This window comes from Megalops cyprinoides, chromosome 13 (genome assembly GCF_013368585.1).
Source record: "Megalops cyprinoides isolate fMegCyp1 chromosome 13, fMegCyp1.pri, whole genome shotgun sequence".
Classification (NCBI taxonomy): domain Eukaryota; kingdom Metazoa; phylum Chordata; class Actinopteri; order Elopiformes; family Megalopidae; genus Megalops; species Megalops cyprinoides.
Genome location: NC_050595.1, coordinates 24517474 through 24543946, shown reverse-complemented (window position 1 = coordinate 24543946; position 26473 = coordinate 24517474). Strand labels below are relative to the sequence as shown.

General features: G+C 39.8%; 2 protein-coding genes and 1 pseudogene across 2 annotated transcripts; all 3 read right to left on the bottom strand.

Moving 5' to 3' along the window:
- Positions 1-1063: 1063 nt before the first annotated feature.
- Positions 1064-7603, bottom strand: LOC118787685 (very long-chain acyl-CoA synthetase-like). Its single transcript, XM_036543290.1, has 10 exons — positions 7047-7603; positions 6363-6572; positions 5959-6117; positions 3803-3927; positions 3116-3310; positions 2933-3023; positions 2603-2801; positions 2262-2359; positions 1978-2108; positions 1064-1435 (listed from the first exon to the last, which is right to left on the bottom strand). The coding sequence occupies exons 1-10, from the start codon at positions 7513-7515 to the stop codon at positions 1259-1261; spliced, it is 1854 nt and encodes a 617-aa protein (XP_036399183.1). The 5' UTR covers positions 7516-7603; the 3' UTR covers positions 1064-1258.
- A 2104-nt stretch (positions 7604-9707) lies between these two features.
- Positions 9708-16115, bottom strand: LOC118788360 (annotated as a pseudogene).
- A 1809-nt stretch (positions 16116-17924) lies between these two features.
- Positions 17925-23938, bottom strand: LOC118787686 (very long-chain acyl-CoA synthetase-like). Its single transcript, XM_036543291.1, has 10 exons — positions 23425-23938; positions 22636-22845; positions 22336-22494; positions 21314-21438; positions 19494-19688; positions 19295-19385; positions 19008-19206; positions 18666-18763; positions 18380-18510; positions 17925-18120 (listed from the first exon to the last, which is right to left on the bottom strand). Exons 1-10 carry the CDS (start codon positions 23897-23899, stop codon positions 17944-17946), a joined length of 1860 nt encoding a protein of 619 aa, XP_036399184.1. The 5' UTR covers positions 23900-23938; the 3' UTR covers positions 17925-17943.
- Between the last annotated feature and the right edge of the window lie 2535 nt (positions 23939-26473).

Sequence of the window (26473 nt, the reverse complement as noted above, 5' to 3'; positions counted from 1 at the left end):
AACAGTACATAGCTAGCTAGCAATTATACTGCTAGTTCACAGTAGTAAATACAAAATAACTAGCTGTTAGGCAGTCTCAGAATAGTCTGTTTCCATGATTACTGCGTAGGTAGGAAAATAACGAGCTCCAGAGTCCTTCAAACCAGCTCCCGTATCTCTTATCTCCTACAAAATCAAATGATGGGTTTAGGCAAAGGCATTCCTTTGTTTCAGGTCATTTGTTGATGAACACAAATCTCCCCTCAGTCTGCACCCATCAGATAAAAATGGCTGAAAGGACAATCCAGCTTTAAAACTGTATTAGAATGTAAATTCCTGTTCAGTACCAAGATAGCAAGCGGGATCAGAAGAATTTTCATTGTGTGTTAAACAATTCATGTAAGCCTTTAAATAAATGATGCATATTTTGCAATTTTTATTGGTGCATTTGATGCGTACTGGTAAAAAATAAACTCACAAAGTTACAGACAAAGCTAATATTTTTTTCAGAATGTGCTACACCACTGTTCAGACAGGCAAAATATTTCACCAGTATTGGGCAAAGGCCAAAGTCCTTGGCACTAGTGTTTCTCAACTGTGTCAGTTGATGTAAAGCTGATAACTGTCAGATGAAACAAACCCAGATCAGTAGTATTGATGAGTTTTACATTAACTTACAGTTGGGAGAAAAACCGGCAAAAGGAATGCACCCCCAGGACAAACACAGCACAGCCATGAATCAGTATTTATGGGATCTTAGAGCTTTATTTGTTTTTAGACTTTTTCAGCTGCTAAATTAAAAGGATAGATTCTTCTACAAAACAGGAATGCAAGGAAAATTATAAATACATAATAGTTGAGAAATTGCCTGCTAATGTTAAAATATGATTTTAAGAGTACTACTTAAACCATTGGTTTCATGTTTGAAGTATGCAAAACAGACTGCAATAGGCAGATTCTAAAAGCATCTGATGTGTCACCCAGTGCTTCAGTATTCTGATCAATAAATCAGCTTATTTAAATACAAAAACATGACCAAAATGAAATTGTCTAAGTGTAGCATTCACTATATGATTCTTCTGATGAAAGGAAAACTGAATTTTTCCTTATTCTCTTTTTGATATAGTCTGTAAAATATGTTTCATGGGAATTCATTCTGCTTGTATGCGAATAAAGATAAAGAAAAAAAAAATTACAGGCATTTATTGCCATTGTTACCCGTGGTGCTCATTGACCCGTGCATATTAGGCTTTCAGAGAGTATTTATTGACATATGAATTCATAGCTTTTTGCTCCCTGAAACAATAGAATCGTAGACCTCCTGTGTCATTGGTATGCAGTTCTGTTGTTTGTCATCCAGAAAATACAGAGGATCCTGAATTTCAGATGGATTGAAGCCCTCCGCCCTTAGGTTTACTTTGATTTGCTTGAAGGTTCCAGTTTTCAGTAAAGAATTCTTAAATAACAATAAAAAGATGAAAAGAAGCTGAACTGAATGCTTGAGATGGACATTTAAAGAAGTATAGAACACTACTACACTGTTAAGGTAGCTGGGGCAGAATCAATCAATATTGGCTCCTCAGATATATACCTGTAGGTGTTATAGCTGGACAGATAATCCTTTAGTGAACTTATTATTTTTTTTGCTATTATTCTTTCAATAATCAATTTTGAGTTGTCTCCTCTTCAACTTATTAAAATAAAATGAATGATCTTAATTAATTATATTACTTAGATATTAATTATCAGTTGAAATCAGACACACTTTTAACAGCTGGCACACAGTGAAGCTGTGATGCCTCTGATCACTAGAGACACTCCTTTTAAATGTCCCCACTCATTCAAGTCCTGTAGTTCTGTCTGTCAAAGTAACATAGAACTTTTAAACTGAAAAAGTCATGAAAGTAAATCTGTAACCTTTGAATCCCTACTCATTCACAATGTAGTTCAAGTCAGATGTTAATAACATCACAGCAAGTCCATCAACTCCAGTTTTACCTGAATCCTTATGAAACATGGCCAGGCATAAGATGGCAGGTAGCTGGCAACATGGCTGTATGTGCCGGAGCAGTCAAACTCTTTGCCTTCTTTCAGTCTTACAGCAGCCATTCCTATCCTCCCTTCATGACCTTGGAAGAAAATATCAGAGTAGCATTAGAACAACAACCATGAGGTTCAGTTTTATATTCTGTAAAAATAGTGATATTGTCCTTTACCAGTAAGGACATTGCGATGGTGATGATATTAGCAGAAAAAAAAATCAGGCAAAGGATTTCTTTTACCTGGCACGTGAACACCATACACATTTGCTTCCTCAATAAAGTCCATCATTGTGAGGATGTCTGACACTTCAGTTGTGGCGACATTCTCCCCTTTCCACCTGTGGGAGAGAACAGAGCACAGATATTCAGAGCTGGTGATATTTGACTGTGAGCTGAAGTCCATGGGATGATGTATGTGATTTTCTATTAACGAATGCCATCTGCAAAGTTGAATTGTGGCTAATCAACATGTCTTTTTGGATCACTCTAGAAAACATTGTGGTTTTAACACTAGTGAACGCAGCTGAATCAGATAAAAACTTAAAGGTTGTGAGAAGTGATGCTTTGTCTGAGACAGGTACCGAAAAGTGTCTCCAACACGGTCTTGGAAGTAGATGAAATTTTCCTGATCAATCCTCAGCAGGTCTCCGCTGTTGAAGTACAGGTCTCCTTTCTGAAAGACATTCCTCAGTAGCTTCTTCTCTGATTGCTGAGGATTGTTCACATATCCAGTAAAAGGGGCAAACTTGGAGATCTTTGATATAAACAGCCCTGTTTCACCTGAGAGAAAATAAACCATGTCATATTACTCAGGGTATTTTTTGAACATTATTAGCAATTACACCCTTCAGTTTTATAAAGTGTATTTGTAAAGTATAAAATGTTAGATTTAAATATAAAGATGAACTCACCCTTAGGAACTTCAATACACAGACCTCTGGAGTCCCTTATTGGTTCATCTCTTTCTACATCGTATTTAATCAGTGCATAGGGGAAAACTCTCTAAAGCACAGCATTTAAACCAGGTTAGTGAAGAGCAATAAAGGCAAGCCATTTTCATTATACGGTGTTTCATGAGCGGTGTGCAGTCTCACCCTGTGATAGAAATTAACTCGTCCAACTGCTCCAATCTTCCCTACATAGTTCATAAAACTCATGTTTCCCTCTGTAGCCGCATACAGCTCTTTAATGCCAATGTTACCGAATCGATTCACAAACTCCCTCCAGACATTGGCTCTGATGCCATTGCCGATCGCTAGTCTTACTTTGTGGTTTCGGTCATTCTCTGTCTGTGCAGAAAATAAAAAACAAAGCAAAAACACACCATCAATTTGAGGAAGGCGGAAAAAATCAACTTACACGTTATTACATTGCATTTTTAAATTTTTAGAGTGGGGATGTCTGACTCTCAAAGAGCCTCGGTCATCATCGGTCAGACTCTCAAAGAGCAACACTTAATTTTTCTTGGTCTTATCTGGTGAATTTGGGTCTGTTCAAATCCTACATATTATACAGAGGAAATATTATTTTGAATAGTACAGAATGCATTCAACTGATCCACTGACTGTACATCTCTATATACATAAGTCTAACACCTCCAGTCTTGAGCAAACTAGTGTAAATCTGTATACTTATATTCTTTAAAATACACACACACACACACACAAAAGCACACACAAACACAGAAAGCCTTCTTAACAAATTGCGCTCATGCAATGCTTCAAGATTACACTATCAGTTACCCGATTACAGTGTAGTTACCACTCAAAATGATACAAAACCTTTGGACTGTTGCAGAGATAGCGCATTAGCTCCCCAATGTACAGAATCACTGTAACGTTGTGTTTCCTGCAGTCCTCCCAGAACTGAGAGACTGAAAATTTCCGCCTCAAAATGACTGTTATACCTGAAAATGAAGAACCATTAGTCATTATTTTGAAGTCATGTTATTATAACAATTTGGAATTCCAAAATATGTCATTAGACTGCTGCTCATCTCTGCGACCACCACTAATATCTGAGAGCACAAACACTTGCTCTCCACCCAAACACATGATGCCAGCAGTAGCTTCCACAGTCCACAAATTGTCAGAAAATGTCAATTCCTGTGCAGCTTTAAATCGGCAGACCCGCAGGGGCCCTGGGATGCAACAAGACAGACCATCGCTGGCCACTGTCGGGGAAGTGAGAATTTAATAAAAATTAAATGGTCTGAACCAGAAACTAAATAACTTGCTTAGCCTATTTAAATCACCTATACTGGCAAGGTGCCCGCCAAATACGGTTAAGTCGAAAACATTTTATTCTAGCATTTCTGCTTTTTCCAAAGGTAAACAGAATTTGAGTCGCTGCGTCTGAAAATTTCGAAAAGCCCATAGAGATACTGAATGCGTCAGTTGCTTTGCTTGGAACAAGCGCAGGAATAGACCCACTCTGTATTGTTTTAATTTCGTCTTCTTCTTTTAATTTCCGGCAGATTAGGCACGGGAAATTATTTAAATTTAAATACCAACCAACACGTTCGTTACCGGAGAAAACAGAACTTTTTTTGTCAACGACGCACAGCAACGCACAACTAACGGTATCGGCAGGCTCAATTGAACTCGGAGCCAGGAGAGCAGTTAACAATGGAGGAAGGAGCTTAACTAACTGGTGGAACACGGCCTGAGGCGTGAAACGAGCGTCCTGTTCAGCGTTACTGCATTGCAAAAAGCAGACTATTATTTCAAGCTGTGTAGCTATGTCTGTGAATCAGCCAACGTTTGTCTTTGAAACTTGCTGCTTAAATTGCCTTAACACTGAAAACACTGAATTGCCTGGGTCACTTAACGGGTGTCCTGTTCAGCCTACGCAGAGGACGTCAGTTGAGTAGGCAGTCCTTCAATGTGGCACAGGACACATTCGTGTACACACTGCTAAAAGAATGTGGCCATATGCGGCCCAGACCCAGATGTGGTCTGAGCGATTGAATCTCATGCGTCCTCAATGCGTCTTGGGTGCATTCACACCTGTACTTAGAGCTGTCCACTTGTGATCGGATCACCCAAGACGCATGTTAATGCCAGGTGTGAACAGGGCCTTAGTTCAGATGCTGTTTGTGAAATACTGGCTCCTGGGGAATAAACCTCGCCTCTGCAAGACTGGTCTCATCTCACTCATCTGACTGTCCGTTCCACAAAGTAGAACCTAACACCACCAACATCATCACACAACTATGGGACAACTCTTGCCCCAGCTATGTCATATATATAATTTGATATATATGTGACATTCATTTCAACATAATACATGTTATGACGTGATGAATTCTGCCATATATATTGTGCAATGTGTCATGAATGTTTAAATCACCTGTTATGTCATGCTTGAGTAGACTTTATGTGTGCTTCACGTTATTGCACTTAATGTAACCAGACTAACTGTTGGCAGCAATTTTATGGTAACAGGGAGTCACATGGTCTGTAAACATAAGGGTTTAGTTCATCAAAAGAATAAAATACACCTGTATTTGACTGAGAGAATTAACCTTGCACTTTTAACTGAAAACTGAATAATTCCAGATGAGCCAGAGTCCTGCTTTTATAGCACCAGCAAAAGTTTCCTAAAATCTGCATTATGTGCTCGTTAACTATAATCATATGTTAATAATTTTAAGAAGTTCAAAAAGTGAACATGGTTAGACCACATTATGAAGTCCATGGCAATCTTGTATCACCACTTTAGTCATCAAATCACTTTCATATTAATTAGAATAGTAACTAAAAGTTATGATCTCAAAACACTGTATCTTGTAATAAATAAAACTATTTTAAGAAATGACTGACATTTTAGTCATTACTGACATTAATTTACACTCAGATTGAACTGTATAAAATAGGAATGGAAACTTAAGTTTAATATTTGCTGAGATTTGTTAAAAAATGCTTTGACATCTCACCCTTGTCAATTGCACCAGTTAGCCCTATCATCAGTGCAGAAGAGTGATACAGGGGAAGATAGATGTAGATCACATCTGTAGAGGTGGCTCCTCCAAACGTTAGCAGGAAAGTTGCTCCCCAAACCTTCTGCTGAGGCACCATAGCAGCTTTGGGAAGCCCTGGGTGAGAGTATACTCAGGTTAAATCCTCCAGCATTTTTCTGTCATTTCAGAGAACAAGCAAGGGCTGATACAGACAAGTCTCTCCTGCTCACAGTACTACTTCAAGCTTAATAAAGCAGCATTGTGATGTTTCTGTTTCATAACACCACCTGCAGTGGTATCAGCACTCCCAGAGACCGTCCCTGAAGTAACACCAGAGTGAATTTTTAAAAGTCCTTTTGGAATTGAATATTCTGTATTACCTGTTGTGCCAGATGTGTAGATGTAGAATGCTGGGCTTCCCATTGTGACATTTGACCTAAGGTGTGGCGACAGTGCTTCGTCGGACGCCTCTTCGATCTTGTCAGCGAGGCTTTCCATGCCCAGCGTGTCACAGTCTTTAGTGAGGATGTAGACAGAGATATTCTGCTCTCTCAGCATTGGCAGCATTTCTTCAACTGCCTCTTTGAACTCTGAGGCAGAAGATTAGTGTGGAATATTTAGTATTTGGTTATCTCCAAGGGATAGCTGTATATGTGAAGAGCTCCTACTGATTGGTATAAATCATAACAAACTGTTATTTCAAAAACAAAGTAATGGACCTTTTACTAATCTCAGTGTCCAGAAGTATGCTTTGCCTTCAAAATTATTCCTCTATTTATTTATTTTTTTTATCTCTGTTCAGGTCAACTTCAACTTAACTTTTTACATTTGTTTACATATTATGTTCTTTGTGAAACTCTGACAATAACTGTCTTATATCTTGTCTTACACTATTTAATGTTCACTTTCATTACAGAGTATAAGCTGTGCATGTATAAAGCAGATATTGTGACATTTTGCAGCCATATTGGGTGTATATTAACTTAACTTTATACTCTACTGAGTGACTATACATGGGCTCTATGCCCAACCTATGACAATAGGGTAATAATGTTTCTATTTACCTGAAGCAGCTATGAGAACTTTCGCACCACAGCAGGAGAAGCAATGCAGTAAGGATTTTGACCTGATATTGTAATTCAGCAGCGCAACAGCACAGCCTAACTTGAAAAGTCCGAGCCAGACCCATACAAAACAAGGTTCATTTCCTATCAAAAGGGCAGCGGTGTCCCCCTCTCTCAGACATCCCTGGGTCTTCAGCGCTCTTGCAACTTTATTGCTCTGTCTGTCCGCATCTAGAAAAGAGTATCCTTTATTCTCAAAAACAATGAACGGTTTGTCTGGTTGAGTCTTCACTCTGTCGAGAAAACAGTCCAGGATAGTATAGTTTTTCTCTGTGATTTTCAGCCTCTTTGACCTTATGCTGAAAACTGTCCAGATGTAGCGGCAATCGTGCAGAAAATAAGGATGCTGGACATGCAGAAAAATTAGCAGAACAGCTAATCCTGCAAGAATTGTGAACAGCGTCTCCATGTTGGAAAACTGGAATTCACCACACCCTTGAAAGACTTGTTATGTAGTATTGCCAGAGCACGTAATGAGCTGCTGCCTGCTCCCACAGTGCAAGGCCACTGAATACAAGTTTCTCTCTTCTGCAACCTTTGTACAGCTGAACAGACAGCGTAACTTCATGGCTGATGAACTAAAACAGCAGGTTCACGGTGTTATTTAATAGTACACCATACTCCTGATAGTAACAGGTTCTCGTGCTTCCCTCTAGCACAACCCAGGGCTTTCAGCCAAATCAGGTTCCAAGCGCTCACATTTAAATATGTAGTAATACTGTCAGGTGTATATCGCTGAACTTGCTATATAACTGAAATGGATTTTTAACAATTAGTCTTGTTTCTCCTGGATAAATCTGAGATTTTGCAGAGCTTGTCTGACCTTGGCAAATTAAATACGTAGAATAACATTTCATTTTTTTGTCAATTTGATATGGACACTTTTTCTTCAGAATTTAAGGTCACAACAGTCACGCTCATGGTTTGAAAGAAAATTGTTCAGGGTTTTGCACAGCATATTATGTGTTGAAATGTTTTTGGACATGTCACAACCCTGAGAATGATGTGCTAATTTACATTACCCACCAATGTGACATTTATTTCATCACATGACTGTTAAACTGTATCACCAATATTCATTGGTGGAGTAAACTCTCACCGTTGTTTTAACATTCGTTCTGATATGTTGACTAAATGGCTTTTTACATTCATTAGGCTTAAGGCGCTCCACAAAAACACTTAGGTGCAGCGCCTAAGCCTTTCTATGGTAGGGAAAACCCTGAAAGCATACACTGCGTGTGGCGAGTTTTGTGCATATTACCCTGGCGGTCAGGGAGGAGATTTTTTGCATCTGTTTATGTATCTTTGTTAAATGCTTGTTGTTTAAGAAAACCTGTGTGGAGGTAAAATTATATGAAATGACATTGTAAGAGGATGACTGAAAAATTAACTGGTATTATGACTAGCAGAAGGGTGACCTAAGAATAAATTGATATTTTGAATAGCAGAAGTGTAAGCAGGTGAGTTTAGAATGATCTGATGTTGTAAGAGGATGAGCTTAGACCGAACTGTACAAAATGCAAACATCAGTAGAGGATGCTGGGCCATGGTGTATGTGTTGTATGCTAATTAGTATATAAGAAGAAGTATGAAAAGCTGAAACTGCAAGCTGCCTCCCCTGCACGGGATGACATCTACTTAACTGCCATACAAGACTTGATAAGGTCATCTCTCTGCAGAAACTAATAAGAGGAAGCTGAGCGAGGCGCACCAGTGTCAATGTAAGCAACTGGTCTATATATTCTGTCTGACCTCTGTGCAGGACAGAGTTGACAGGTTCTATGCTTGTGTATGTGTTGACTCTCCTTTGGAGTACAGGAATAAAGCTTTACTTTCCTGAACCAACCCAAAGCCTCCACACGAGTTAATCTTCAACAACCTAATATGCAGACAGCAAAGGTGAAAACATGACAAATGTTCATGAGGAGGTGAATAAATGTGCCAAATGAAGTGACTCCACTGTGCATAACCTGCTTGTTAGAAGAACACTAACACTTATAATAAGGTGTATACTGCATACTGTGTACTGTAGGTATTTGGCCCCCTAATAATAATGATAAAAATAAAGAACAGAATGGGTTAAAGAGACTATTAGAATGGTAACAATTAAATGTTTTTTTGTTTTGTTTTGTGTTACTTTCCACTGTATTGATTACGTATAGTTTGCACATATTTCATATAACATCTAATTTACTTTAATGCTTACAACTATCCTCATTCTCTTTGTAACGTAGTAATAAGGGTTTGTCAGAATAATTATTTATTTTTGTGATTGGCAATATGAAAAACTGAACATTAAAAGCTTTGTTTTGTATGGTTAATAAAAAAAAAAAACCATGTCCCTGAAGGAAATTAAATTAAATTAAATCACTGTAAAAATGGACAAGTCTAGAAATGGTTTCTACAAACTGGATTCTACAGTCCACAACCTGATTTCATTACAAATATGTAATTTCATCTAAGAATATCTCTATATTCACACTAAGGGAATCATACTTTAAACATTAATATTTGAAAAGGATCATTGTTTCATAGCTTCATTTTTTGTGACACAATTGAATTGTATGTTTCTTGCAACATTGGCACGTATCTTCTTTCTTTTTAACTGAAAATATAAACAGCATTGTGGATCACAGCCGGGTTGAAGCCCTCTTCTACTAACTTTCTTTTCATCTGTTTGAATGTTGCTGTTACCTCTAATGAATTCTGAAATGGGGATGAATCAGGTTATTAGAGAAAAAAGGGGTCATTGGGGCAACATCAGAGTTATTTTAGTTCTGTACTTGAAATTATAACTGCTATGATCTTATTGTCCACTGGGTGGCCTCCTTATCATGCACCAAAAAATCATTTTGTCTGCAACATTACCCTGTATTCATGTGTTCATAAAATTCTAATTACAATAAAAACTTAGTATATAATTATAATATAATAATCATGTTACATATTTATCAAAAAGATTCACAATTAAAGGTTTATCTGAATCCTTATGAAACATGGCCAGGCATTTACATTTACATTTATTCATTTAGCAGACGCTTTTATCCAAAGCGACATACAAAAGTGCATATAGTAGGCAAACAGGCACAGGCACAAGGGCAAGATGTGTTAAGGTCATACAATGCAGACAGTGCTGAAGCTGAGCACAAGGTCAGTGTAGCAAGACAGAGCTAATCTGATCTAGGGGTGCATATATCAAATACAATCATTGGGACAATAAAGTACCGCTATGCTACCTAGGCAAAAACATGCTACGAATACAAGGTAAGGGATTGAGCTACAAGTACATGTCAAGAATCTTAGATCTACAGGGTCAAAATGGCAAGGGTGTCAGTCCAGGTAGAGTCTGAAGAGGTGTGTCCTCAGACCACGTCTGAAGGGTTTGATTGAAGGGGTTGTTCTTGGGGGGTGGGGAGTTCATTCCACCATTGGGGGGCGATGACGGAAAAATGATGTTGTGAATGATTGTGAGGAGCGTGGGCCTTTCGTTCTGATGGTGGGAGGAGCAAGGCATCCGAATGTAGCAGAGCGAAGTTGTCGAGCGGGTGCGTAACTTTGGATGAGGTCCTGGAGGTAGGTCGGGGCAGTCTTTTTTGCAACAGAAAAGGTGAGAGTGAAGGTTTTAAAGTGGATCCTGCCTGGGATCGGAAGCCAGTGGAGCGATCTCAGCAAGGGGGTGACGCGGGAGAACTTTGGGAGGTTGTAGATCAGCCTAGCAGCTGCATTTTGGATGAGCTGCAGTGGCTGAATGGTGCAGGCTGGGAGGCCTGCAAGGAGGGAGTTGCAGTAGTCCAAGCGGGAGAGCACAGTGGCCTGGACGAGCAGCTGGGTGGAGTAGGTGGTCAAAAAAGGGCGAATCCTCCTGATGTTGAAGAGGAGGAATCGACAGGAGCATGTTGTCTGTGAGATGTAGTCAGTGAAGTCCAGCCTGTTGTTGAGGGTGACACCCAGACTTTTCACAGAAGTGGAGGAAGTTACTGTGGTGCCGTAGACCATCTGGAGATGTCGGCCAGACAGGCAGTGATCTTTTCATTGACCTGGGGGGTGGAGGGAGGAAAAGAGAAGATTAGTTGAGTGTAATCAGCATAGCAGTGATAGGAGAAACCATGTGAGTTAATGACTGAACCAAGCGAGTTGGTGTAGATGGAGAAGAGGAGGGGTCCCAGTACAGAGCCCTGGGGACACCTGTAGTGAGGGGAGTGGGTGTGGAGGTGGAGCCTTTCCCGTAGACCCAGGAAGATCCACCGGTCAGGTAGGACCTGAACCAAGAAAGGGCGGTCCCAGAGATGCCAATCTCCGAGAGCTTGGCGATGAGCAGCTGATGGTTGACTGTATCAAACGCAGTGGAGAGGTCGAGGAGTATTAGGACCGAGGACAGGACGGAGGCTCTAGCTGTGTGGAGGGCCTCTGTCACCGCCAGGAGTGCCGCTTCAGTCGAGTGCCCAGGTCTGAACCCGGACTGGTGGGGATCGAGGAGGTTGTGCTGGAGGAGAAAGGGAGACAGTTGGTTAAGAACAGCATGCTCCAGGAATTTGGATACAAATGGCAGGAGGGATACTGGACGGTAATTGTTAGGCATAAGATGGCAGGTAGCTGGCAACATGGCTATATGTGCTGGTGCAGTCAAACTCTTTGCCTTCTTTCAGTGTTACAGTAGCCATTCCTATCCTCCCTTCATGACCTTGGAAGAAAATATCAGAGTAGTATTAAAACAAGAACTATGAGGTTCAGCTTGATATTCTGCAACAATAGTGATATTGTCCTTTATCAGTAAGGACATTGCGATGGTGATGACGTTAGCAGCTGAAAATTAGTCAAAAAAAGGACTTATTTTACCTGGCACATTGTTACGACCCCATCTAGGGTGAGGTGCAACATAAAATAAAATGTGTGGACACCCGCTTTCTTGTCTCCAGTCCAGAACACTTTTTTTATTAAGGCAAAAACAAAATACAATCTCTTCCCTGACTCCCTAACTATTCGAAAACAGGAGAAAAAGAAAAAAAAAATCAACAACAGAAAACGGCACCCACCCCCTACTACCCCTGGCTAAACCACGAAATGGTAACACAACGTATTTACATTATTTTACAAATATACACAAAAACAGAGAGCGCACGCACACAAACGCGCATCCACGAGTAGACTCTATGTGAGGGGAAGCCATCTCTCCATCCTGAGGTTTCCTCCTTTTAAATCTTCCCGCTCGTTCCTCACCCAATCACAGTGGGGCGCCAATCTGCAGGGAAAAAAAAAAGAAAACGGGGGGCGGAACAGCACGGGAGCAGGAGCAGACACACAAACAGTAGCCTAGTCTACGTCCCAGGACGTAACACACATGAACACCATACACATTTGCTTCCTCAATAAAGTCCATCATTGTGAGGGTGTCTGACACTTCAGTTGTGGCGACATTCTCCCCTTTCCACCTGTGGGTGATAACAGAGCACAGATATTCAGAGCTGGTGATATTTGACTGTGAGCTGGAGTCCATGGGATGATGTATGTGATTGTCTATTAACGAATGCTGTCTGTTGAATTGTGGCTAATCAACATTTTTTTTTGGATCACTCTAGAAAACATTGTGGTTTTAACACTAGTGAACGCAGCTGAATGAGATAAAAACTTAAAGGTTGTGAGAGTGTTGATGCTATGTCTGAGACAGGTACCGAAAAGTGTCTCCAACATGGTCCTGGACGTAGATGACATTTTCCTGATCGATCCTCAGCAGGTCTCCGCTGTTGAAGTACAGGTCTCCTTTCTGAAAGACATTCCTCAGTAGCTTCTTCTCTGATTGCTGATCTTTGATATAAACAGCCCTGTTCCACCTGAGAAAAAAATAAACCATGTCATATTACTCAGGGTAGTTTTGAACATTATTAGCAATTACACCCTTCAGTTTTATATAAAGTGTAGATGGGACTGAACCTAAAATGTTAGATTTAAATATAAAGATGAACTCACCATTAGGAACTTCAATACACAGACCCCTGGAGTCCCTTATTGGTTCATCTCTTTCTACATCGTATTTAATCAGTGCATAGGGGAAAACTCTCTAAAGGACAGCATTTAAACCAGGTTAGTGAAGAGCAATAAAGGCAAGCCATTTTCATTATACAATGTTTCATGAGCGGTGTGCAGTCTCACCCTGTGATAGAAATTGACTCGTCCAACTGCTCCGATCTTCCCTACATAGTTCATGAAACTCATGTTTCCCTCTGTAGCCGCATACAGCTCTTTAATGCCAATGTTACCGAATCGATTCACAAACTCCCTCCAGACATTGGCTCTGATGCCATTGCCGATCGCTAGTCTTACTTTGTGGTTTCGGTCATTCTCTGTCTGTGCAGAAAAAAAACAAAGCAAAAACACACCAACAATTTGAGGAAGGTGGAAAAAATCAACTTATAAAAATGCAATATAAGATAGTATATTTTTAGAGTGGTAATAGAGTTTGAGTGTCAGACTCTCAAAGAGCAACACAATTTTCTTTGGTCTTATCTGGTGAATTTGGGTCGGTTCAAATCCTACATATTATTCATATATATTTATCTTTTAAAAAATACAAAATGCAATTCATTTGACCATACATCTCTATATACATAATTTTGACACCTCCAATCCTGAGCAAACTAGTGTAATTCTGTATACTTATATTCTTTAAAATTCACATACACACACATACACACAGAAAGCCTTCATAACAAATTGCGCTCATGCAATGCTTCAAGATTACACTATCAGTTACCCGATTACAGTGTAGTTACCACTCAAAATGATACAAAACCTTTGGACTGTTGCAGAGATAGTGCATTAGCTCCCCAATGTACAGAATCACTGTGACGTTGTGTTTCCTGCAGTCCTCCCAGAACTGAGAGACTGAAAATTTCCGCCTCAAAAGGACTGTTATACCTGAAAATGAAGAACCATTAGTCATTATTTTGAAGTCATATTATTATAACAATTTGGAATTCCAAAATATGTCATTAGACTGCTGCTCATCTCTGCGACCACCACTAATAATCTGAGAGCACAAACACTTGCTCTCCACTCAAACACATGATGTCAGTAGTAGCTTCCACAGTCCACAAACTGTGTCGGAAGATGACAATTCCTGTGCAGCTGTGTATCGGCAGACTGTGAGTGCCTGACTGACCAGCAGGGGCACTGGTGTGCAACAAGACAGACCATCGCTGGCCGCCCTACCCTCCCCTAAACATGGTGGAACGACAGCCAACTGGTTCCGCTGTAATGGGCTCCCAGCCATCGGAAGCTGGTGACTCGGCTGGGCCTGAGCTCAGGCTATAGAATTTTGGGGAATGATGACCGCTACAGTGTAGATGCTATGCTGCACAGACCCTCCAAACCCATGTCACCACATGCAAAATTCTATAACTGAATGTTATGTCCACATTTTATGTGGAAGCAGCTGGTCTGTAAACATAAGGATTTAGTACATCAGAAGAATAAAATATACCTGTATTTGACTGAGAGAATTAACTGTAGTTTTAACTGAAAACTGAATAATTCCAGACTAGCCAGCATGTTTCCCAAAATCTGCATGTATTGGTTAACTACAATCATATCCTAATATTTTTCAGAAGTTCAAAAACTGAATTTCATATTGTTAGCCCATATAATAAAATCCACAGCAATCTTGCATCTCCACTGATGTAGCTCACATCTGTAGAGGTGACTCCTCCAAACGCTAGCAGGAAAGTGTTCCCCAAACCTTCTGCTGAGGCACCATAGCAGCTTTGGAAAGCCCTGAGTGAGAGTATGCTCATGTTAAATCCTCCAGCATTTTTCTGTCATTTCAGAGAACAAGCAAAGCCTGATACAGACAGACAGTGCTCCTGCTCACAGTACTGCTTCAAGCTTAATCAAGCAGCATTGTGATGTTTCTGTTTCATAACACCACCTGCAGTGGTATCAGCACCCCCAGAGACCATCCCTGAAGTAACACCAGAGTGAATTTTTAAAAGTCCTTTTGGAATTGAATATGCTGCATTATCTGTTATGCCAGATGTGTAGATGTAGAATGCTGGGCTTCCCATTGTGACATTTGACCTAAGGTGTGGCGACAGTGCTTCGTCGGACGCCTCTTCGATCTTGTCAGCGAGGTTTTCCATGCCCAGCGTGTCGCAGTCTTTAGTGAGGATGTAGAAAGAGATATTGTGCTCTCTCAGCATTGCCAGCACCTGTTCAACTGCCTCTTTGAACTCTGAGGCAGAAGATTAGTGTGGAATATTGAGTACTTGGTTATGTTCAAATGTGTATGTGAAGAACTGATTGGCATAAATCACAAGTTCTTATTTCAAAAGAAACATCAGTATTTCATGACAACAATGAAAGCAAAGACCTTTCATTAGACTCAGTGGTCAGATATATAATTTGCGTTCAAAATTATTCTTCTATTTATTTATTTATTTATCTCTGTTCAGGTCAACTTGAATTTAATTTTTTACATTTGTTTACACATTATGTTCTTTGTGAAACTCTTACAATAGCCGTCTTATATATTGTCTTATACCATTGAATGTTCACTTTAATTACATCTGAGCTTAATCTATGCATATATAACACAGACATTGTGACATTTTGTAGCCATATTGGATGTATATTAACTTTATACTCTACTGAGTAACTATACATTGGCTCTATGCCCAACCTATGACAATAGTGTAATAATGTTTCTATTTACCTGAAGAAACTATGAGAACTTTCACACCACAGCAGGAGAAGCAATGCAGTAAGGATTTTGACCTGATATTGCAATTCAGACTTATAGAATGGAAAAAATTAAATGTTTGTTTTGCCACTTTCCACTGTAAATATTAATTCAGGGCTTATGGTTTACACGTTTCTGAATCTCCGTACAGAATGAAACAATAAAACAGATTACGAAGGCATAAGCCTGTTTGTTTGTCACTGTGCATCTCTGCCAGTGAAGGCCTGTTCTCTCAAGGCCTCCAAAAGACATAAAGTCACATACGCTCTCACGGCCATCATGTGTCTGAGCTGGGCCTTTCCCCTTAGGACTTACATCTGTTCCAAACCTGACAGAAAGCTGCAGGATAGTGTATAAAGTGTATTAATGTTTGTTACTGAAATTACGTTACAAAGTTGCTTCACCATGATTTGAAACCAATCAACCAACCGTGGCTGGAAAAACACGTAGCGCTTAAACTACTCGTATACATTAATTTAAAATGCTTTTTAAAATGAATTTTTAAAATGAGGTAACAGGGTAGGCATATTAAGCACCTAGCAATAACGAGTGTTGGTGCATACTTTTACTATATTTTTCTTTTCTTTGAATTTTCATGTTTAATGAGACATTCAGGTTAAAGTGTGTAAATGTGTACACATACAGTGTGAGTACACAAAAATTATTTTCAGGGTGAACCAGCGGCTACACATTGAGGATGAGGAAACCAAATGAACGGCTGGGTCAAATGTGAGGGACACAGATGACAACATGGCAGTTGCTCCGTGGCTAAGTGCAGAGTGACAGTATAATTAGTGCAATTGTGTGTAAAACGGCACTGTGATTAGTGCAACAGTGAAGAAGCTGTGTTTCAATGAATTTCAGTAATGCCACTGGAAACAGTCCAGTTTAACAAGGTCAAAATGGGCCTCTAGTTTTGATTCCCACGGTGGATAAAATACAGAGTGATACAATATTAGACTCAGCAGATTTTGTCATTTGGAAAAATTCTTGTACTCCCAAGAGGTGGTGAAACAAAGTGGGACTTTAGTAAAATAATACATCAACCATCCCACTCCCCAACACACACACACACACACACACACACACACACACACACACACACACACAGAGGAACACTTTTGAAAATGAAATTTTTACAACTTCCATATTACAAAAATCCTTTATTTTTGTTATTTTTTTTGCACAAACTTCTGACATTAATAAATGTATGAGAATGTTTATTAAGTTGTTCCCTTTGTACAACTGTAATTTAGGGTTAGGGTTTAGGGCTAGAAATAAACAGGCTCTACTCTTTTTCAGAAAAAAGTACAGAAAAGTGTTCTTCTTCACATGGCAAAATACTTACATATGCTCAGAGCAAATCAATTATTTTCATGAAAATAAGATAGTTACAAGAATGCACATGTGAAAGTTGATATATTGTATATGAATGTTTCTTTTTTGCTAACTTACAGGGTGCCTTATTTCAAGTGAGAACTAAACAGTCATCTTTAAACATGTGTTCCACATAGTCCATATTTTTATAATAAATATTGACTGTACCAAACACAAAGCACCTAGACCAACCAAATAAAATACATTATGTACTGCACATTCAAGAACAGATTGACACATTTCGAGCACCACTCACTGCACTGTAGGTGGGAACAACCTGTATGTAATTTAAGTTCAAACTCTTATACTACTTCAAAATAAGAGTCCTGTTCTTACTTTCTTAACGACACCTCTATAGTTTGTAGCTAACTGTAACAAAATTTTAGGAAATGTCATTAATTTACTTTAATACTTCAAATTGCTTCATTTTGTTTGTAACAAATTATTAAAATTATTGCCATAATATTTATTATTTATCTCAATCTTTGTGATTGTAATTTAAAAACTGAACATTAAAAGTTTTGTTCTGTATGGCAAATAATAAAAAACTCCATGTCCCTGAAAGAAACTACATTCTGGTAATTCATTGTAAAAACGGACACATCTAAAAATAAACAATCATTCTACAAACTGATTTCATTACAAGCATGTAATTCCATATAAAATATCTCTGTATTCACACTAAGAGATTCATGCTTTAAACAATAATATTTGAAAATGATCATTGTTTCATAGCTTCATTTTTTGTGACACAATTGAATTGTATGTTTCTTGCAACATTGGCACATATCTCCTTTCTTTTTCACTGAGAATATAAACAGCATCCTGGATCACAGCCGGGTTAAAGCCCTCTTCTACTAATTTTCTTTTCATCTGTTTGAATGTTGCTGTTACCTCTAATGAATTCTGAAATGGGAATGAATCAGGTTATTAGAGAAAAGGGGTCACTGGGCCAACATCAAAGTTATTATGGTTCTTTACTTGAAATTATAACTGCTATGATCTTATTGTCCACTGGGTGGCCTCCTTATCATGCACCAAAAAATCATTTTGGCTGCAACATCATCCTGTATTCATGTGTTCATAAAATTCTATTTAAAATACACTCAGTATATAATTAATCATGTTACATATTTATCAAAAAGATTCACAATTAAAGGTTTACCTGAATCCTTATGAAACGTGGCCAGGCATAAGATGGCAGGTAGCTGGCAACATGGCTGTATGTGCTGGCGCAGTCAAACTCTTTGCCTTCTTTCAGTGTTACAGCAGCCATTCCTATCCTCCCTTCATGACCTTGGAAGAAAATATCAGAGTAGCATTAGAACAACAACCATGAGGTTCAGTTTTATATTCTGCAAAAATAGTGATATTGTCCTTTACCAGTAAGGACATTGCGATGGTGATTTCGTTAGCAGCTAAAAATGAGTCAAAAAAAGGATTTCTTTTACCTGGCACATGAACACCATAAACATTTGCTTCCTCAATAAAGTCCATCATTGTGAGGATGTCTGACACTTCAGTTGTGGCGACATTCTCCCCTTTCCACCTGTGGGTGAGAACAGAGCACAGATATTCAGAGCTGGTGATATTTGACTGTGAGCTGAAGTCCATGGGATGATGCACGCGATTATCTGTTAAAAAATATCATCTGCAAAGTTGAACTGTGGTTAATCAACATTTCTTTTTGGATCACTCTAGAAAACCTTGTGCTCTTAACATAACTGAATGCAGCTGAATCAGGTAAAACAGTTAAAGCTTGTGAGAAGTGATGCTTTGTCTGAGACAGGTACCTGAAAGTGTCTCCAACACGGTCCTGGAAGTAGATGAAATTTTCCTGATCGATCCTCAACAGGTCTCCACTGTTGAAGTACAGGTCTCCTTTCTGAAAGACATCCCTAAGTATCTTCTTCTCCGTTTGCTGTGCATTTCTTGCATATCCGATGAAAGGAGCAACTTTTGTTATCCTGGCTACCAAAAGTCCTGTTTCTCCTTGAAAAGTGAATGCATTTCAGTCATGTGCTTCGTTACATTTACCCATCATATCATTTTTTCAAGCCATAAATATTGATTTACTCACCTTTAGGTACCTCAATACAGAGCCCCCTAGAGTCTCTGACTGGCTCATCTCTCTCTGTGTCATATTTAATCAGCGCATAGTGGAAGACTTTCTAAAGGACACAGTTAAGAACCTGATTACAAGTCAAAAGTCTTCACTGAAATAATGTGTCTAATCTACATTTTACATGAATATGAGTGTGTCTGGCATTCAGCCTTACCCTGTGTAAAAAGTTGACCCTTCCGACTGCTCCAATCTTCCCCGTATAGTTCACAAAGCCAATATTTCCTTCTGTGGAGGCGTAGAATTCTCTGATTTCAATATTGCCGAATCGAGTCAAAAACTCTTTCCATATATCTGCTCTGAGACCATTGCCAATGGCAAGCCTCACTTTGTGGTCCTTATCATTCTCTCTCTATTTGGGGAAAAAATGTATAGAGGTTTCAGGCAACTGCAAGGCCTTCAAGCTGAGCAGCTGGTGAATGGTGCAAGGATGTATCAAGATGCAATGTTACAGAAAGGTACCAGCCATAAGTCAAGTTTGTAAAAGCTGATAAAATTTATGCAAAAACTAAATTTACAATAGAATTCTGGCATAGCCAAGGATCCTGAGCTGTAACCAGCAGTTTACACACATGTACGTGCCAATGTGTGTGTCGAATGTGGGATTAATGAGTGTTTGTTCTCAAAAGTTACTGACATGAGAAAAAAGCATATTAGCTGTCCATAGTGGGTATAGCTTAGGGTCTATGGCTATGCAGCAAGCACTAATCAGAGAAAGAGGAAAAAGAGGCTTTAAGCCTGTGCATAAGTCCATACAATTGCACAGCAACTGCAGCAGGAATCAAACATAACATGGTAAATCTGTGACACCAATCGCATTTGCACCGGGGATATGACGTTTGAAATTTATAAATGAAACCCTACGAAAGTGTGACCTGCAAGACACTCCAGCATTCCACAACATTTGGATATATGGTTTCACGCTCACTGTAGATGGTATTTCCAAGTAAAGGCCACTGGCTATTCCGAGAGGAGAACAGATCTGGGCCACTAAACTCAACTTTCTTTGGCCAAGGGTCACTCACATGACCATCAGAGATATGATGCCTCGTGATACACGTAGATACAGTTTCAATTGCCAAAGAAAGAGTGTTTACATTGCTCAAGCCCTGCCCCACAGACTCCAAAAATATTACAGTCATAAAATTTGGAGTAAGAAATCTGTTTCACATATTGCCATGTATGAGGTGGTACAGTATGTAGATATGCAAGACATATTTTCCTTTTTTCTTGCATTTGCTTGAAAAACCTAGTTACTCTGTTAAATGTATTCAAATAAAGCCAATTTCAAATGATTCAACTATAACGTTAATGACAGTCAGGAAATTTCAGTTACTTCAAATGCAAACGGAAGCATTGCAGTTTTCATTCAAGGTAAAACATTTTTTTCAACTGGTGACGTGTGACACTAATACTGAGGTCATTCGGGGGAAAAAAAAGGCATCAGGAAGCTTAATGATTACTTCTATTTTTGGAAACCAGCTGTTTCACCTGGACAGATTTGGAAGTCATCTTGGATGACACAATGTGCGCAGGCGCACCGAAAAGGAGCAATGACAGCTGTCCAGTCACCTGGCAGCGCCACTTGGGCTGTCAATTCATGCAAATGAGTCTGGGCTAACTGAGGCCAGAGAGAGACAGTAAGTGCATGAACTTCAGGCAAAGCAGCTGCCAGGAGCCCTGCTAAAAGCATTTGGCATTTTTAGACAGGGTGCCCAGTGCTCGAATGTCAATGCAACCGTATCAACCCACACTGTTGCTTTATTAATCAGCCACGATGAACCGATCGCTATCAATAGATGGAATTTACTTGTGCGGTTTATGTGGACGTCTGCACGCATTTCACAGGACGCCCTGCACTCTCCTTGCACAGCATATCATAAGCAGAATGAAATGGCACGTCGCCATTTCACAGGCAAGGTTTCACCCACACCCTTTCCCAGGACAGAAAACCCTGTGGTAAAACGGGAGAGCCACCTTTGGGGTGTTGCAGAGATAGCGCATCACTTCTCCTATGTACTGGATTACAGTCACGCTGTGCTTCCTGCAGTCATCCCAGAACTGAGAGGCTGAGAATTTACGTCGCAGAATGATAGTTGAGCCTGGTGAAAGATAATAACATGCATTAAAGACATACAAGGCAATAATATTTTATCTACTTACACTGCATATGTCCCCTTAATAAACTTTCCAATTTTGGCCAACAGCGCTTAGACATACTGTATTTGTATGATTTATGAAATAAGGTCTGGTGCCCTGTTTTCAACAGAGACGGTATCACTGAAAGATTTTCTGCTTTGATTTTCATCAACTTTGAAAGCCGTTGAGCTGCATTAACATGCAACGTCAGGAGGGGATTTTATGAGCAACGCCCATCCAGGCCATTTGAGATTCGGGACGAACTTTGCCCTACTTAGAGAAATCTCTAACGAGAGGCCACTTGGTTTTGTTTTTGTTTGTGTGCATTTTTTTCCCCTCACCATGGCGGGCGCTGCCGCGAAGCTTTTCTTGTTAAAAAAAGGTCTCGGCTCACAAAGAGCCCTTTCATTTGCACTCTGGGAGGAAAGCTAATACTGCTGAAGCTTTGGAGGTGAGAGTGCGCTGACACATAACACCAGCAGGAAGTGAGACGAGTGCTGACCTTCTATGGCCTAATCTCTCCTCAGAAGAAATGCATTTAAGCACATAATCACGATCAGAAGGTCTCGGGGACACAATGCAACCTGATCGAGCTCCTTGCAGAAAAGTGGACCCTGGACCCCACGTTCATATAACAGCTTGTGGGTAAAAGCTCATGGAATGATAAAACAGGAGAATGAGGGTCAAAGAAAGGAACACAGTGTTAACAGCAAAGCTACAGCTGTTACAATATAGTAGTCCTCCCCCACTCTAAACATCATCCAAAATTGAGCGTGCACTTTCTAGGGTTGGCCGTACACTACTCTACACACTCTTGTTGGTGGACAAAAAGGTGGGGTGAGAAGCCAAGGGAACTGCACCTGTTTCAATGGACCCAATGAAGCCTATGAGGAAGCCAGCTGTGTGGTACAGGGGCAGGTTGAGGTAAATGACATCTCCTGGAGAGACTCCATTGGACGCTAGAACCGCCATGGCAGCCAGGAGGCGGTCCTGATTGACCACGGCAGCTTTGGGCATGCCTTCACCGAAGCCATGCATGGGAACAAAGAGCAGTCTCTTAGTACAAAACGCATTTCACTGTTTTCATGCAACCAGATGCTGCATACAGCGCAACAGACACACCACTCAGGGGTAATTTCCCCACTGGACCCCTAGCGTACCTGTTGTCCCAGAAGTGTAGATATACAATGCAGGGCTCTGGAAGGTTCTGCCTGACCTCAGTGCTGGTGATATGGGCTCATCAGAGGCCTCCTCTGTCTTATCATCCAGGCTGTCCATGCCAGGAGTGTTGCACATTCTTGTCATGATGAACACAGTCACTCCCCGCTCTCTGAGAGAGGGTAGAACGTCCCCAACTGCATCCTTCAGCTCTGGGTGAGGTACAAACCAGAAAGAGCCGAGGTGCAGTGAGAAACACAGGTGCCTATACTGTCATTGAAGGCACTGTGATTTTCCTGTCAAATTCAGCATGATGTCTCATTACAAATATGTAGCACAGGCAAGGTAATGAGGCAGTCGTTTCTCCTGAATATTCAAAAAATGCATTCCATTTCCAAATGAATGGGAACATCATGCACAGACACGTCAATGTAGATTAGTGTGTTGGCTTGAACTGACGCTGTTGAGCCGGGAGAGCAAAGTGCACCGGCATTTCGAAAAAAAAAAAAATCAGTATTGATTACTTGGAGCCAGGCAAGATGAAACAGCTCAAAATATGCGATTCTAAGGGTTAGAGAAAGAAAGCATTACACCACGAGGCTTGAACAAACATGTCTTTTTCTGAGATAAAATTCAAGAATGCGCTTATTCTGAACAATCCACAGTGTCTGATGTGAGGATGGGACGGATATAATCCTGTCTCTTTTGATCTTGTGTTAAACATTAACTTATAAACCTTTCCTTTTATTGCGTATGTATCACCCAGTAAATAAATAAACGCAATTACTCACCTGCAGCTGCAATTAAAACCTTTGCGCCAGAACAACTAAAGCAGTGCAGAAGTGATTTGGATCTTACGTTGTGATTCAGGAGAGCTGCGGGGCAGCCCAATTTTGCCAACGCAAGCCAGGTAAAAATGAACGCAGCTTCGTTCCCCATGTACAGCGCCACCGCGTCCCCTTCTTTTAAATTCGCGTGCGTGCGTAAAGCCCTGGCGACTTTGTTGCTCTGTTGGTCCGTATCCCGATAAGTAAACACTTTGTTTTCAAACACAATGAACGGTCTATCGGGATGTGTCGTTGTCTGCTCCAAAAATCTATCCAAAACAAAGAACAAGGGCTTTCTTCTTCGACGCTTCGCAAATGTAACCAGGATGCTTATCAAATCCACAAGATAGAGGCAATCTTTCCAAAAGTAGGGAAAAAACAGTTTCAAAACTAGTGGCAAAATAACCACAGTGGCAAAAAGTGCAGATAAAATGTACATGTTGATTTAACAAAATGACGCTCCAAATTGATGATATATATCTACAGTGACAAAGATTTAGATCAGATAAAAGCAAACACGGAAAATGCAGTGATTCTGCGAAAATGTCGCTACAACTGCTCAAAGTTTCCCAATAACCTGCAACGCGCCTCTGTTTGACTCCAAAATTCGTCACGTGAAGGTGACGCACTCTTGCCCATTTTTCAGCCTATTTACTTTCCTAAAGATTCAGTTCTCCCAAAACACCGCAAACTAAATGCTCTAAATTATGCGGTCATACATGTACTATAAGTCCCATCGATCCATCATTTGTCAATGGTGAATGGTGACGTTTCCTTTTGTTTCTTTCTGAACGAATCCGTGCTTATGACAAAACACTGTGGAATTATTGTCCTAGATCAAAATTGTCAATATACTTTAGAAGCCAGGGACTATTTCATTTTAATACACCAAAATGTTTTAAATTGTCATCTTAATTCATTACTTGAGTTGATGGCATAGAATGTAATGATGCTTAGGTTGATCACAATGCCCTATTAATTATTACTATGGAAAAAGCAGATCATTCCGGACAACTGTTGGAAGGATATTATTTAAGCAGTCTGTGCTTGGACCCACATTTGCCGCGTTAAAGAATGATGCAGGCAGTCTATTTTTACATTCCAAGAAACTGTCTGGCTGACAAGGCAATAAAATTAAGACCAATCATATGGTCAGTCTCGCCACTGGAGATATTTTGTCTGACAATAATCTGGATCAGCCAATATGACTGTAGTCAAAAGGAAATTGGCAGCAGTGTGGTATGGTGATCAAAAATAGGTCTTGTAACCCAAAGCGTTCTGGTTTGGTTCCCTGGTAGAGCACTGCTGTTGTACACTTGGCAAGATACTTAACCCAAATTGTCTATCCAGCAGTATATAGAAATTCAAAGCTATGTAAGTTTGCTCTAGGTAAGAGTGTCTGATCCGATAATTTTCAAACTAGTGTGATACAACCCCTAAAACCACTAACAGAGCCATACCTATTTACACATGTTCTAATTCAACCCAATCATGGACATTTGTGTCATAGCTACATTTCTGCCTGGACACTGGCTTGTCCAATTACAGTCTCACTAGAAGGTATGTTGAAAAAAACATACTGCTAATCTGTGTGTTGGACAGGAAAATATGACTGCTGATTGTTAGTTACTACCTACCTAACTAGCATGCCGTTATCACCAGGTGACAATATTGTACTGTAGTGAAATGTCCCATAATGTTAAATAACTTCTTTTAGCCAGTATGTCCCCTCTTTTACAGTTGGTGACAGTTTGTATAGCTATACTACACAATGATGACAAGGAATGTGTGGATGATGGTGTAATAGCACCCTGCTTCCATGTTTTCCACCCCCTGGTCCCATCTCCTGTAGATAGTCCTGTCTGAAGTAGTCATCTGTTCCTTAGCTGTGGCACCTGTCTTTATGTCTTTTTTTCTGAGGTAGTTATTTACATTTACATTTACATTTATTCACTTGTCAGATGTTTTTATCCAAAGCGACTTACATAGGTTACCATTCTTTACAATGTTATCCATTTATACAGCTGGATATTTACTGAGGCAATTGTGGGTTAAGTACCTGGCCCAAGGGTACAGCAGCAGTGTCCCAGCGGAGGTTGAACTGGCAACCTATAGTTATATTTTGTATTTCATGGTGGTCTCTGTTCCTCAGATCCTCCCTCTATTTTCCCAACAGTATTTCAATTAGCTCCTTTTGTGGGCTTTATGAAAGTCAGATTTTCTTGCTAGTACTGCACAGACACACTTTGTCTGCATTCCAGATGTTATGAGTTTTAGGAATCCAATGATTCAATTTTTTGACTTTCACTGTTGAAGGGAAAATACCCAGAAAGTCTGCAAACGATGTGTAATCAAAGGTCTATGATGATTGCCTCACAAATCAAGATCAAAGAGACTGGTTGACTTGATCACTTTCCTCTCACAAAACAGTAGTAACTGTTAATTCTTAGACCAAGTGATTGTCTGTAACTTCGGGGGGATCTAAATGAACATTCCTGAGACACCAGACTCCACTCTTTATAAACCCATTCAAACTACATTAACATTCAGACTCAAAAAATTGTGTGGTCATTATTCCTTATAATATGTATCAACATATGAACTAAAGGCTACTTAAACAGGATGATAATATAAATACTGCAAATGTAGGGATTTTTTTAGCTTTTTTCCTTGAGTTAGCGCACCTCAGATGCAACATTATGCAACAGATCATTTCTGATCATTATAGTATATTGATCAGCTCCTGTAGCTGTGTGCCGCGAATAGGTCTTATGAAGGTCAGTGAATCTGCACCATCTGCATGGTAAAAATAACAAACAAAGACTGTTCAGTCCAAACTTCAACCAATGCAATGCAAGCTGGTAAATGAAGTGCAACTGTATACCCAACACTCCGAAAGCATTTTTGTGTCAGTAGCAACACATCAAGTGCCTTTCATTGAAAGTAACAATAGAATGTGTTTCAATAAAAGTTTCAATAAAATAGGATTGTTATGCATTACATTAGGAGACAT